General features: G+C 41.4%; 1 protein-coding gene across 1 annotated transcript; it reads right to left on the bottom strand.

Annotated features, from left to right (window-relative positions):
* Positions 1-913: 913 nt before the first annotated feature.
* Positions 914-14666, bottom strand: asb5b (ankyrin repeat and SOCS box containing 5b). The gene is made up of 7 exons (XM_049570565.1): positions 14385-14666; positions 9102-9181; positions 5210-5317; positions 4888-5041; positions 3352-3486; positions 2425-2616; positions 914-2320 (listed from the first exon to the last, which is right to left on the bottom strand). Exons 1-7 carry the CDS (start codon positions 14659-14661, stop codon positions 2193-2195), a joined length of 1074 nt encoding a protein of 357 aa, XP_049426522.1. The 5' UTR covers positions 14662-14666; the 3' UTR covers positions 914-2192.
* Positions 14667-14762: the final 96 nt, after the last annotated feature.

The following is a 14762-nucleotide window of genomic DNA, read 5'->3' as shown; positions in this document are numbered from 1 at the left end:
CTCTAAGGTCTCATATAGTGAGGGAGAAGCAGCAAGTGATAATTGGAATGGACACAAATTAATATATATGGGGGGAATGATATTACAGAAATGAAATCAAAGCTGAAGAACAATAAGATTATTGTAAGAGTGTTGTCTCTTTGAAAATGGTTGTCAGTTTAAACACATCTGAAGACTGCATGGACAGACCCAGCCAACATTTGTATGTGGGTCCAATGTGGGTAGTCAGTGGGCTGAAAAATGGGTACCCAATGGACTGACCATATTGGCCCCATGCCAATTGCCCACATGGGTGCGTTATCCAAGTGGGCCCCAGATAAGATGCCCATTTGGACCTATATCTTCTTGGTACCCAGGTACCACTAGCATAACTCATGTGGGGCCAACTTGGGTAAACACACCCATGTGGGCAACTGGCATGGGGCCAATATGGAATCCGCAGACAGTCCCATTGGGGACCCATTTGTCAGCCCATTTACTACCCACATGAGCCATTCAAACAAATGTTGGCTGGGGAGTTGGATCATAGGTGTGTACAGGTAATTTTAAGAACACCCTCAGACCTCACGTCACCATTCCTTAGACAAAAGATGTCAGGAAATACACTGCCAAGCAAAACAGCAGCACAAATAAGTTGTACTTCTCAGACTCTGTGACTTGGACTGAGAATCTTCCTAGACCGCTTTCTAAATGTGTTGAAGTCTGCAGCCAACCACAAGTGATTACTCACACAATGAAACCCTTGAGAAATGACCTTTTGATAATGTTGACTCAATATGCAAACAGTGTAATGACAGAGACAGAGATGCATTCAGCTCAACAGTCTCCTGGCCCCTTATACTGTTTTGGCAAACTGATACTGTAACCCTTGTGTGCTCACTGCGGTGATCGGTGAGACTAATACACAGCTCAATGAGGTCACATCATGGATCATTTATTGGTATTTACATATACATAGACACGTGAAGTCCAGCACTTGCCGAAGGAAAATAAATTCCAATATGTACAAAATGATGTATTGTGCGTTACCAACATAAAGAGCTAAAATTAATTCACAGTTGATCAGGTGTCATTATCAGTCAGACAATAATCTGTCAGGGAAAATTTAAAGGTCCAGTGTGTAGGATTGAGGGGGATATATTGGCAAAAATAAAATACAATATGAATTTTTTTTAGCATATAATCACCTGAAAATAAGAATTGATGTGTTTTCGTTACCTTAAAATGAGCCTCATCCATGGAGTCCAACATGTTGCACCGCCATGTTTCTACAGTATCCCAGCTTTAGATAGGGCCATTTGCATTTTTGCATTGGCTACTGTAGTTAACAGCCCCTCCATGACAAGCAGCATCAGGAATTTTTCAGTGTTAAACTGCCCTTTTTTTGTGTGTTTTTACTATGATAAATCACCGGGTGCATTTGTTTTGGAGAGGAAGAGACCTCTACAGATAATTCAGCTCCCAGTAAACCCCTCCTCAACATCTGGATCTTAAGTTAGACAAAAAAGGTTTAAATCATCTGTTCTGCAGATAATTCAGCCCACAATAAAAACCTCCTGAATGTCTGGATCAGATAAAAGGTTAGCACACATTAAGTTATCAGAGAAAAAAGGTGAGCACACATTAGCAGGGGCTGGGCTAGCGGCTGGTCTCTGACGTGCCAAACATCATGTGAGAAACACACGAAACAGCTCTATTGAGTGTTCTTAGTGGTATAAATCTCTGTGTCAATTTGTTTTGGAGAGGAGGAGACCTATGCGGATAATATGGGTCACACTAAAAACCTCCTGAACAATGAACACTGAAGGAATTCTAACCGGGAGAAGTTTCAGCAGCTTGCAATCTGCAATCCACACCACCAGGTGGCACTAAATCCCCCTAAATCTTTCACTCTGTTCCTTTAAGTCCTAGTAAGTAGACATTTGAAATGAACAGAGATTGTCTCAATTACGGCAACACAAAGGCAACACTATGTAGCAGAGCACAGTGTGCAGCAGAGTAAATCTTAGGTATTTTTTGATGTGATGACACTGTAGAAGCAAAACTCAACCATACAGTTTAAAACATTGTGATATGTTATTTTAAAATGTGGTTAACAAGGGACTTGGCACATCCAAATTTAAAATGTCAAAGAAATGGCATCTGAATTGTAGCTGCTTTTCCCTGCCATTCTGCATGTGTGCATCATCATCCTATGTGTACTCCAGATACTGAGTGAGCAGCGAGGGAAGAGGAAGGAGAGGCAGCAGCGTCAGTCTGGATCGACCAATCAGATTCCTGATCTGGAGACGACACAGCTGGCGGAGACTCCTCGGAGAAACTAGAGAGAGATAGAGACAGGGTGATTTCCTGTAACTGTTGTGATACAGCTCAGCTTGAATTTCAAGTGGGTCCACGCATCAGTGCTGAGAGTCACTGCAGTACCTTCAAATGTCAGCAGCAGCTGTTGTGTTTTTCCACCAGCAGGCGCTACCTCCACAGGCCGCTGATTGTTACTGTCTCTGACGTTGACATCTGCTCCGTAGTCCAGTAACACTGACACCTGATCAGCATTGTCCTGTCTGACAGCAGCATGCAGAGGGCTGTCACCTCCTCTGCCTACATTAACATTTGCTCCTGGAGGAGACAAGGACAAAGGAGAGGAGAGAAGGTGTTACATGTTAAATTTTGTCATAGTGCAGGTAGAATAGAGGTGAACGAGGATTTGAAGTAGAATTTGACCCTTTATTAGAGTTTAGATAATCTCTCAAGACAGATTCTGCAATCTACATTGTAGAAAGAATTTTTTTTTTTTTTTACCGATGGATTTCCAGATTGGAGTTTAGATGAATATAAGCAAACATAACATCTTCGCATAGGAACAGCCTACAGTGGTGGATCACAACCTGAGGGTCCCAAAACATCCTGAGGCCTCACAGGTTGATTAAGAAATGTTTTTGTCATCTAACTTTTTAGCATTTTTCTTGTTTAACATTTCATAACATTCACTCCTTCAAAACCTCTATTAATCCTTCAACAGACAACCTCAGAGGGGTATAATGGCCACAGTAAGGTGATGAAGAGAGATAAATAAACAACAGTTGCATTAGGCAATACTTACACCAAAACATTCCCTTTAAAGTGAAAGGGTTTCTAGTACTGCAGACTGAAGATCACTGCTCACTCTGCAGGATTAATTTCGCAAAGCTTTGAGCACACTGGCTAAAGCTGTTCATTTTCTGGACCAGAAATACCCCCGCCCACAAAACAATCATAGAAAACTGTGGTACGCCTGCTCCAGTACAAGAGGTAACACAGATACAGGTGTGCTACAAGTTTAATTAAAAGGAAATTGTAGTAAATAAGACTCACCTCTGTGTAGCAGAATCTTGGAGCAGGCTGTGTGCTGGTTTAAACAGCTCATGTAGAGAGGAGAGCCCAAGTGGGACACCTCATAGTCTGGATCTGCTCCATGAGACAGCAGGGACTCGACACACTGACTATTACCTGCACACACACACACACAATGATGAAACATTCACAAACGTTCTGATGAAGTAAAATGTTTGAATTGAGTTACTGAGTTAAAGTTATTGAGTTAAGTTCTAAAGTAGTACCACTGTGCTCTCTGTTATGAAGCACTAACCAGGACGTGACCCTACTACTGTAGTTAAACATTACAACTTGATCAAGCGGCAACCTCTGGGGCTGAAAAATGAAGCCACCACAAAAGTGATGAAAACTACAGTTCCTCCAATGGCCACTTGAGGCTGGCTCCAAGAGCGAGTCAATCCCCATAGTTAAAATGTCCAACTTTACAGCAGAAATAAACATGTTAACAGCCTGGTACAAAAACAGTTTTAGTCTCTGTAGCTAAATTCCACATTCATAGCAACTGTAGGGGAGTGCTTTTTTATGAAACTCACCACTTTAAATGTTATTAAGACTTAAAGTTATGCATAATTAAGGCAGTGGCTGCTTTGAGTCACAGTCGGATGCTGTCCTTACCACGGTGACAAAGCTGGCTATGTCACCTTGGTGTAACCCCAGATTCACAGAGTATAGGCGTAGCTAGCTGTTGCTATTTCAGTATGTTTTCAGTTCCTTAAAGTTAATCATAAAGTTTTGGCTGCCTAAAAAAGTCTTGTTAAGGGTTTGGTTGTACTAAAAGACCCTATAAAGGAGTCAGACATTCAGTTTTACCGTCAAATACATTTTGTTTACTGTTTTTGAGCCTTTCACTAATAAAAATCAGTATTAGCATTAAAATTATTAAAATTAACCATAGCTGTAAATGCACAGTGCTAACTGAGCTAGGGTTAGGGTTAGCGCTGCTCTCTCGTCCAAATGTGGTAACTTCTGGCTCCAAAAATCCAAGATGGCGACGGCCAAAATGCCAAACTCAAGGGATAATAACATGGATGTATAAAGAGAGCTGGATACAGCGCCAGAGGCGGAACCGTGTTTATTCCTATGACAGCTGCTCATGCACATGAAGCCAAAAAAAAAAAAAAAGCTCTATTTCCACGTTATGAAATTACCCGGATCTTCCACATCGTGGAGCCCATAGAGCAAGAGTTTTAGAGACTTTCGTCGGCTGAGTGGCTAACTATCAGTTTAGTGCTCCCGTTACTTGAATGAGGTGACATCATGGTGACTACGTCCATTATTTTATTTGTCTGTGAACCTGACCTATAAATGTCGTAGCAACCTTTAGCTGATCATTTTCATTTTGAAAATGCCACCATGCACAAATGAGATGAGTCAGTCAGCCAAATTCAACAAAATTCTGGTGATGGGGTGACGCCTGGACACACAGAGAACTCCAACTATGAATACATATAACCCTCTACACAGTGAGCTCTTACTGTCAATAATACACTGCATACAAGGTTCCTGTTTTGTTACCTCTCTTGCAGGCTTCGTGAAGAGCCGAGGGGAAGTGTGTGTGTGTGGTGTGTGTGTGCGCTCCATTCTGCAGCAGCAGCTCCAGACAGCCGACACTCCCAGAGGTGCAACAGTTGTACAGAGGAGTGACACCATCGATGGTCGTGGCATTCACCTGGACACACACAATACAGAACAGTCACTATATCTGCAAACACACATGCGGACACACACTGGTGGATAAATGAAGGTCAGCAGCTGTTGGATGACAGTTATACTGTGTTTTAGGGCAGACACATTGTGAACATATAATAATGGTGGTGATAAGAGGAAGAATACTCACATTAGCTCTGGCGTTTATTAATGCTCTGACACAGGCTACGTGTCCTGACAGGCAGGCTTCATGGAGAGGGGTCACATGATCGATGGTGACAATGTTGGCGTGATATCCCTAAAAAAAATCAAAGTACACAGCATTATGACTGGAGGTGTTTAGGAAGCACACTGCCTTGTTTGAATCAGTCCGTCTGTTTGACTTGTGTCTGATTTGCATGAATTCGGAGTAAATTATAGTGACTGGAGTGTTGGCTCATTTCCCAGAATCCCAGACTTCTGTCTTCAGGGCATGATTCTCTCTGTCAAACTCTGTGTAATACTGGCTCTTTATGTACTCCATTAGCAGTGAGCAAACATAATCATTGCACAACTTTTCTTCATAGATTATTTTACTAAAACACATTTTTTTGGATCATAATAATACATTTTCCTGAGCAGTAGAAACTGGTGGCTCCTCACGTGCAGTTTATTGCACACACCAGCTGTACTTTTTATCATTGCTGCATCAGCTGTTGCATTAAAACTCATTTAAAACAGGCTTGTCTTTCTTCACAACCGAGAAAAGCATCTTAGATATAGTTTTCTACAATGTACTCAACACCGTTGGAGAAAAATAACCTGTAAAGGAAGTTATTAAGTCACATCTAGTGGTTTATCTGTCAAATTCAATTGGCAATGTGGCAATATCGTATGTGAGGCACGATAATTTGATGTATTCAGGACTTCTTCTGGTGATTGCTGGTTTAATTATGCATCAGAAAAACATTCCTGTGTAGTTTTTAGTCCCCAGTTGTTAGTCTATTTCTAATTTCTTTTCTATTTTCTTTTCCTCTTCATGTTTTAAAAGGTCTTCATATGGTGTTGCTTGATACTGATGCAGTTTATGTTCACTCTCTTTAAGGCAGTAAATAAAAAAATTAAAAAAAAGAAAGAAAAATGAATTGATTAAAAAGGGAATCTTGTTGAGGGATGTGAGTTAAAATGCACTGTCATCTTTGTGCCGGAAGTATGAATAGCTTGAATGATCATGAAGCATGAAGCTTGCCAAGTATGTCAGTGCATACACAGACCAACATCAAGTGACACAGAATGTTTAAGGCAGACAGAAATGGCATTTTCACACTTTAGCAGAACACACCCAGGGTCATTTCTTCATTTATTCTTGTTTGGAAGGGATGTCATCATCACAGCTTTGTCAATATGTGTGATATATATTTTTTTTTGTGCATTTATTTCACACCAGACCACAGCAACCAGACAGAACAGACTACAGACACCAACATACCAATACAACGACAGCACAGTTAGGAGACAACAACGCCTGGCCTGAAAAGGGGATGGACGAAGCATAGCTTTAATGCAGAACTGTGGATCGATTACAGAAAACTTGGGACAAAGCTGAAGACAAGCTGAAATCTACAAAGGGAAAACCCAACATAAAGAGAATTTCAACCAACTTAGTCACATTATTTAGTCTTTGACAGTCAGGAAGGAGTTGGGACATTACGACTGAGTAAATACACCAAAAGACACACTGAAGCAGTGGTCAGTAATTGCTGGAGCTCTGGAGGTAGGCAACCATGCAAATCCCACAAGAATACCAACTGTGTTCTTTTATCAAAACAAATTTGGTCGCCAATTTGCACTGAACAGGCCAAAAAAAGGAAGAAAAAGCTCAGAGTTAGGTGAGATCCTGGATGGAGACGCTTAAAGGACTGTATAGCCTACAGAGGGAAATAGAGCTGAGTGAATTTTGTAAAACAAAGCTAACTTAAGGGGAAAAGTTTGATTTACTGCTGTGTCTCCCTGGGGTGAAATGAATGACATCATTGGATGCCGATGTCAATTATAAGTGTTATATAGTCAACATCTTTAAAAACATATAAGAACAACTGGCAGCAACTGGATCTTAAGACTTCACATTAGACTCTTAACATAACACACACTATACCATTTTATCTGCAGACTATGACCACCTGACTATGACAACTGACACTGCTTCAGACTGGAACAGACTGGTCCAACTTGGTCCCATCAGTCGTCATATCCAAATCGCATTCATCATCGAGGATGCAGCCCAAATGTGTGTCCCTGAATTGTCTCTATGCACTATGTCATTAACATCACTTGTGCTGTTTTTGTCAACATGGAGAATATTCAATAATAATAATAATAATAATAATACATTTTATTTAAGGGCGCCTTTCATGGCACTCAAGGTCACCTTACAAAAGTACAGAAGTGCATAAAAACAGGGATAAAAACAAACAATAAAATACAATGGACAGTGCAAGGATCAGACGGAGTATGAGAGTTTGAACAGGTGGGTTTTCAGTCTGGTTTTAAAGAGGGGTAAGGAGTCCGTGTTGCGGAGGTCAGGGGGGAGGGAGTTCCAAAACTGAGGAGCCGAGCGGCTGAATGCTCGGCCCCCCATGGTGACGAGGCGAGCAGAGGGGACAGAGAGATGGATGGAGGAAGAGGATCGGAGGGTACGGGTAGGTACAGAGATATTAATGAGGTCAGAGAGGTATGGAGGGGCAAGACTGTGGATGGCTCTGTATGTATGGAGTAGGATTTTGTATTGAATGCGGTATGTGATGGGGAGCCAGTGGAGCTGCTGCAGGATGGGTGTGATGTGGTGAGTGGATGGTGTTCTTGAAATGATGCGAGCTGCTGAATTCTGTACCAGTTGAAGTTTATGGAGGGTTTTCTGGGGGAGGCCAAACAGAAGGGAATTACAATAGTCAAGTCTGGAGGTGACTAAACTGTGAACCAGAATGGCGGTGGTGTGAGGGGTGAGAGAGGGGCGGAGGCGGTTGATGTTTCGAAGGTGGAAGTAGGCAGACCGGGTTATGTTGTTAATGTGTGCTGTGAAGGAGAGTGTGCTGTCGAGGATGACACCCAGACTCTTTACCTGAGGAAGGGAGATGGAGGAGTGGTCGAATGGAATGGTGAAGTTATTGGATTTATTGAGAGTGGATTTAGAGCCAATTATTAACATTTCTGTTTTGTCACTGTTTAATTTGAGGAAATTGAATGTGAACCAGGACTTTATTTCAAGGAGACAGTTGGTGAGGGAGGAAGGTGGGAGGATGGAGTCCGGTTTGGAGGAGATGTAGAGCTGGGTGTCATCCGTAGCAGTGTAACTGTATATTGTGCTTATGGAGGATGTGACCAAGTGGGAGGATGTAAATGATGAAGAGCAGGGGCCCCAGGACTGAGCCCTGGGGCACACCTGTGGTGACTGGGAGGGGGTGGGAAGTGAATGATTTGAGCTGAATGAACTGAGTGCGGCCAGAGAGGTATGATTTAAACCAGGTGAGGGGGGGGTGGGTGATGCCAATAGTGCAAAGTCTGTCCAGGAGGATGGTGTGGGAGATGGTGTCAAAGGCCGCACTCAGATCAAGCAGGATGAGTATGGATAAAAGACCAGAATCAGCAGCAAGGAGGAGATCATTGGTTATTTTTAGGAGGGCTGTTTCAGTGGAGTGAAGGGGACGGAAACCAGATTGAAATTGTTCGTATAGATCGTTGTGGAGCAGATGAGAGTGAAGTTGATTGGCAACAGTTTTTTCAAGGATTTTGGAAAGAAAAGGAAGATTAGAGATAGGACGGAGGTTATTGAGGTTGTTGGGGTCAGCACCAGGTTTTTTGAGTGTGGGAGTGACAGCAGCTGTTTTAAGGGGTGAGGGGACAATACCAGTGGTGAGGGAAGAGTGGGTTATGTGTGTGATGAGAGGGGCCAGAGAAGAAGCAGCAGCTAAAGCAACACTATTGTTTTGATTTATCGATGTGGAGTTTGCATGATTTAAACTGAGATGACAGAAGTCAGCAACAGTTTCTGTACTACAACTGAATAAACCAGACGCTAAGTGTGTGGGTGTGTGTAAGGATGTTACCTGGGCCAACAGAGTGCGCAGGGCGAGCAGTCGACCCTGAGAAGCTGCTTCATGGAGAGGGGAGCGATCTGCCCATGACCCTGGACACACATACACACACATACACGCAGATAAGGAAACAGAATAAACAATTTTGTTACAAGTGTAGCAAAATCTATCTCTTAACAGACACACTATATTTATCATGCTTAATCTCCACTGCCCCAGACAGCACTCTGGTACAAATATCTGACTTCGGTGTCTCCCAGTGGTTGTATGTAGCCTATCTGCTTCTTGCCATCTTAACCTGGGCTGTGGTACAATTAAATAGTGCTAATAATATTTATCTGCCCTTTTTAATTGTTTAATTGCACCATGCACTAGGAGGGCTCTATAATTTTGTTGTCTTGCACAATGACAATGAAGCTCTATCTATCTATCTATCTATCTATCTATCTAGACACTGTGATAGACAGCAAAATATGGTGGGGATCTTCCACTGATTTTTTTTATCAGAACTAGGCGCAGGGAAAAAAATTGATACAGCTCAATACCAGGATATTGTGTGTGGCAATATTGTCTTGATACTCGGACGCCAAGTATCAATTTTTTATTAGATTAATTATTTATATTGCAAATACAATCTAGTATTTTAGCAGCCTACTACAATAATAAAATCAATTGCATGTTCAGTCCACTGGATACACTTTGCTGCAATAAAAATGACTTAAGTGAGATGAACAGACAGATAAAACAGATGCTGAAAAGTTTTCTTTGGGGACATAATTTACTATTGAAAACAAGTAATAAATCACAATATGTCTTTTCACAATACTCAGCATATCTTAAAACCTGCTGTCGCATTCATTTTGAAGACACTATCATCAAATAAACAGTCTACAGGGGCTTTAAAAATTATTTTTGGGGCATGTGTCATCCTTCAAAAACTGGTACCATTTTTCAGGGTGCACCAAGAAATCACCTTTTCACCTATTGCTGGAGTTTTAAATAGCACTTATGGATTATCAGGAGGAATACTAACATGATTTATACAAAGTCAGAGGCACCGGGTTGAGCTGAATTTTACCAAAAAAATAAACTGCTACAGAGCAAGCATCAAATTAAATATATATCCAACTTCTCCTGTCTCATTTAGCAAATATATTTCTCACTCCACCTTTTTGTTGCATAAAATATTGTGATGGGTGAGTGATTTTCATTCACATTAGAGGTGGACTGCAGAGGGCGCCCTGGATGTCATTGGCGTCTGTGTAAGAGACTACCAACCATGGACCACACAGTCCCTGGCTGTTGCTTGATAGCCATCTAAATTACATAAAGATTAATAAATAGGATATGCTAACATTACACAAAATTCTACATGTAGTTTGAATTATTTATTTTAATCAAATAATCAGGGCTTAAGTGTTGCTCCTTGTGGTTACATTTAGTGCTAGTGAGCTTTATTTAAACAGCTGTGGCATCAGTAAAGTATACACCATATTAACACAGACAGTCTTAGCTACAACATACCCATATCTCCGTCTCCCCACGGCGCGGCCTGCCACCAGTCGATATCAGTCATTTTGAATGAAGTGGAAGCGAATGGACCTCCACACTTCTGCTTGTCCTTATGTAGAGTCTTTCACACTGACAGATCACCTTACTGGCTGCACTGAACACTGACAGCACACTGCAAATACTAATAATAACCTAGCTTACAAGCTAACTGAACAAGTAGCTGTGTAACTGACTGTCTGCTTCAGTCAGAGGCAGAACTAACCTGTATCTGTTTAAACCAGCTAACCCACGACTCAATCTGCTGTAAGCTGCCATGAAAAACATGTGTGAAAGGCCTCTTATTCTCATCTAATCTGCTGAGGCTGTCACAGAGGCAGCAGCCATATTTAGATGGTCTCTGACCTCCTCCTGGTGGTGCACAACAGCAGCCATTTTGGAAAGGTCATAAGCAGCAACAACACAGATGACCTCCCTCTTTACCTCACACAGTAGCTACCTGTCCAAATGTCATCCTCATTTATATGTATTCAAAAACAGACATTTCATTAGCTCAGATCCAGTTCAGTCTGGAATAGATGAATTTGCAGGGGGTTTATAACAGGAATATTTGCTCCCTGCAGATACTGAATGTGCATCAGAACAAATGAGCAGCACTGCAGCATGCAACTGAATAACAAACACAGCCAGGCTCTGTCCCGTACCCACCCTGCACCTCTCACTTCTTATAAATGATTTCAGCATGGCCAGGACATGCAGCTGTAACAGGGTGTCTATGAGCATCAGACACTTAAATGTAATGTAAAGACCTTTTTAGATATTTTATACCAAATTTAAGAGTAATTTTTTGGACAAATTATATTTTTCTTGCAGATAAAAGTAAGTAGTATATGTGTGGTCCTGTGCAGAGGTAGGTTCTATGTAGGAATATGGTTATTAGAGTGAGTTATGTTAATCTACATTTTAAAGGCAGGTAAGTATAAGGTAAAAAAAAAAAGACACAGTTTGGTTCAGTAGTAGGTTTGAATATTTGTAACATCAGAAATATGGATTTTCATGAAGGACAGCTTTAATTATTTTGGCTAGAAAAAAAGAAAGATAGCTAAATGAAATTGGATTACATTTTGTGGCAATGAAGCCCTCACAAATTCAAGTTTAAGACTATTTAATGACTTTTAAGGCCTAATATTTATAAACTGAATTTAAGATATTTTAGGACTCTTTAAAGACCTGCAGACACCCTGTGTAAGCCTTCACAGCAGTGATGGAGGAGAAGTCATGAGCTGTTTAGTACAGCAGAGTGATGGATTGGCTTGATATTGCCCAAAAGTCACATGTAATTCTGTCACTGTTTATTTATTTATTTATTTATTTTTCATTTACTTTATTAATCCCCGAGGGGAAATTCAAATTTTCACTCTGTTGTCAATTACACACAGGTCCAAACACACACATGCACAAACTGGACCTATACATGCACTAAGTGGAGAGATGTCAGAGTGGGCTGCCCATGACAGGCGCTCCGAGCGGTTGGGGGATTCGGTGCCTTGCTCAGGGGCACCTCAGCAGTGCCCAGGAGGTGAACTGGCACCTCTCCAGCTACCAGTCCACGCTCCATATTTTGGTCTGGACGGGGACTTGAACACAACCCGCCGGTTCCCAACCCATATTGACTGAGCTACTGCCGCATCCATCTCTACGACATCAGCTACTACCTTATTGAAGAACTGAACCGTCCTGAATCATACTGAAAATGCCTGCATGTTGTTATAATAATATATCATGACCTTATTATTACGTTTTAAGGCAAAACAGGCATTTGTTTTAAATGGCTAAAACATTGTTGTGTCAGGAAGCATTCAGTCATAACAGGCAGTAATGTCATTTTGCTCACTCTGTTACTAGCTTGCACACAAATCTCAGGATGTCAAGAAAAGTAGCTTTAAATCTAGATTAACATTGTCTGGTGCTGTTCCGTATATCAAATTTCATTAAACATTAAACTGCAGGAAACTTTGACAGTAATGATACTGCAGGCAGTTCAGAGCCCCTCTAGCACTCCTGAACACTGGCTGCAGAGAGTGTGGCTGGACACCAGGGGCGTAAATATAGTCAGTGCAGGCAGTGCGGTTGCACTGGGGCCCATGAAATAGGGGGGCCCATAGGGAGTGAGAGTGGGTCCTCCACCAATGTGTTCAGTGGAGAATGGGCGATTATGAGTGACTGCCAACTTGGACATATGCCTGTGTTCAAATAATAACTCTCATTAATTTAAAACAGAGCCATTTGCTATATATGCTGTTGTAAAAGACAAAACCATCTTTGTCATGTGGTTTTTTTTTTTCAGGTTTTTTTTTGTAAAATAGTCAGTAGCATCTCTGACAAAATGATATGCTTATCATTAAATTAAATTAATGATTTCTTATTTTCTTCAGTATTTTTGGTCATACAGATATGTGCTAATGACTGTTGGATAAGACGTATGTTGATATTATCTTATGTCATGTGAGGAGATGATGCGTGCACTATAATCTGACCTTCCAGGAGGCTTTCCAACTCTGTCATATAATCTGAACAACACTAAGTACAGTCTCAATCAAACATGATACTCTCCTATGTCAAGTGATAGTGCTGCAGATATAGTGCAGAATTTATTTTACTTTTTTTCTAATTCAAGCTCATGTAGATACAAAAAGACAGTGATAATTCAAGGGTAGGACACAGGTTATAACAGTGATTCCATTTTGCTGCCGCGGTAGTGACCATCCTGAATAGTTAATGAAGGAGTTTAACTACTTTTTATTGTAGCTCAATTTTTGGTGTATCTTTAACTCAATCTCAATCTTTAACTTTAACTTTCATCTCTATCTTTGCATCTGCTAACATTTCCTTAACGCTGCTAGATGTTTTCCTGTTGCTTGCTTCGTGTTGGCTAGCCTACTGCCTGCATGCTTCTACTAATATTGTTTAATGCTACTTAATACTGTCCAGTTGCTTCATGTATTTTAAGCTTTTTGCCAGCTGCCAGCCTGCTTTAATGTTGTCATGTAGCTGCTTTACCATTAACCTCAATATTTTCTGATGCAACAGGTCAATTTTATTTTAGTTTAACCACAAATTTCCACTTGTCCACTTGTGCAATAATTTTTGATGTTTGTGTTTTGATGTTGTCAAAATATTGTATGCTCTCATTAATTTAACTTAATTATTACTTAATTATCCTATTTATGATTGTTTGTATTTGATCCTTCTTAGTTTTTTTTTTCTTTGTGAAGCATTTTGGTCACCATTTATCGTTTTTAAGTGTGCCCTATTAATAAATCTGACTTGACTTAATTGTGTTGTATCTTTCCTTTTTCTTGTTTTTTGTTTAGTATCTTGTCAGGGACTACAGATGAAAACTAGCCTTTTGGTTAATTCTGGCATGTTTATAGCAATTTTCTGTAATATGCACTGTCCCCAGAAGAGCTCACTTTTTTATTTCCAGAATCTTCCTTGTTCCCATTCCTATTTTTTTTTTTTTTTTGTCTTCCACCTGTCGTTACTCCACAGATGGAGTCAGGCTGTCAGGAGTTGTCAATAATGGGAACATTAGTGTCAGGCCCCAGCATCAAATGTCAAACATGACCCGCAAACCTACAATGTTAAAACATATTTATGTTGTTACTTTTAATTCTTTACCAGCCTGTATTTTCCGGGTCTGACCACCGTCTGCAGAAACCCTCCACCTCCACCCAGCAGCGTAAACAACCTGCGCCTTGAACCACAGAGCAGAAGAGTACCGACCTTGGCTGGTCAAGATGCCCCAGCAAGCCTTCTTCCTCTCCGGGACGTGCTCGGGCAGCGGTCCGGGCTCGGCGCCTCTTTTCCGGGACATCTCCGGAGCTCTGGTCGGTACCTCTGGCATGCTGCCACGGCCAGACCTCACGCGCTCACAGCTCAAATAACACTGACTGCAGCAGAGGAGCGCGAGCCACAGAGGAGCGGGGTGAGGCAGGGCTGGGAGCGGGTGGAGGGATGTGATTGGCTGGACGGCTTTGTTTTTGTTGTGCTCGGCGCACATGACCATCTCACATGCGCGCCCACGTGTGGACGAGGGAAACTATTTTTAACCTTGAAGTGGACGACCTGCACACACACACACACACACACACACACACACAC

Source organism: Epinephelus fuscoguttatus, linkage group LG3 (assembly GCF_011397635.1).
Source record: "Epinephelus fuscoguttatus linkage group LG3, E.fuscoguttatus.final_Chr_v1".
Classification (NCBI taxonomy): Eukaryota; Metazoa; Chordata; class Actinopteri; order Perciformes; family Serranidae; genus Epinephelus; species Epinephelus fuscoguttatus.
Note: the sequence above shows the minus strand (reverse complement) of the source record. Positions and strands in the feature narration are given on the sequence as shown.

Excerpts from the sequence above, each read along its gene's own strand:
- asb5b (XM_049570565.1), bottom strand. The coding sequence starts at position 14,661 with ATGTGCGCCGAGCACAACAAAAACAAAGCCGTCCAGCCAATCACATCC. Across the intron at positions 9,182-14,384 it reads GGGCATCTTGACCAGCCAAG|GGTCATGGGCAGATCGCTCC; the intron begins GTCGGTACTCTT and ends ATGTGTGTCCAG. Across the intron at positions 5,042-5,209 it reads TAATAAACGCCAGAGCTAAT|GTGAATGCCACGACCATCGA; the intron begins GTGAGTATTCTT and ends GTGTGTGTCCAG.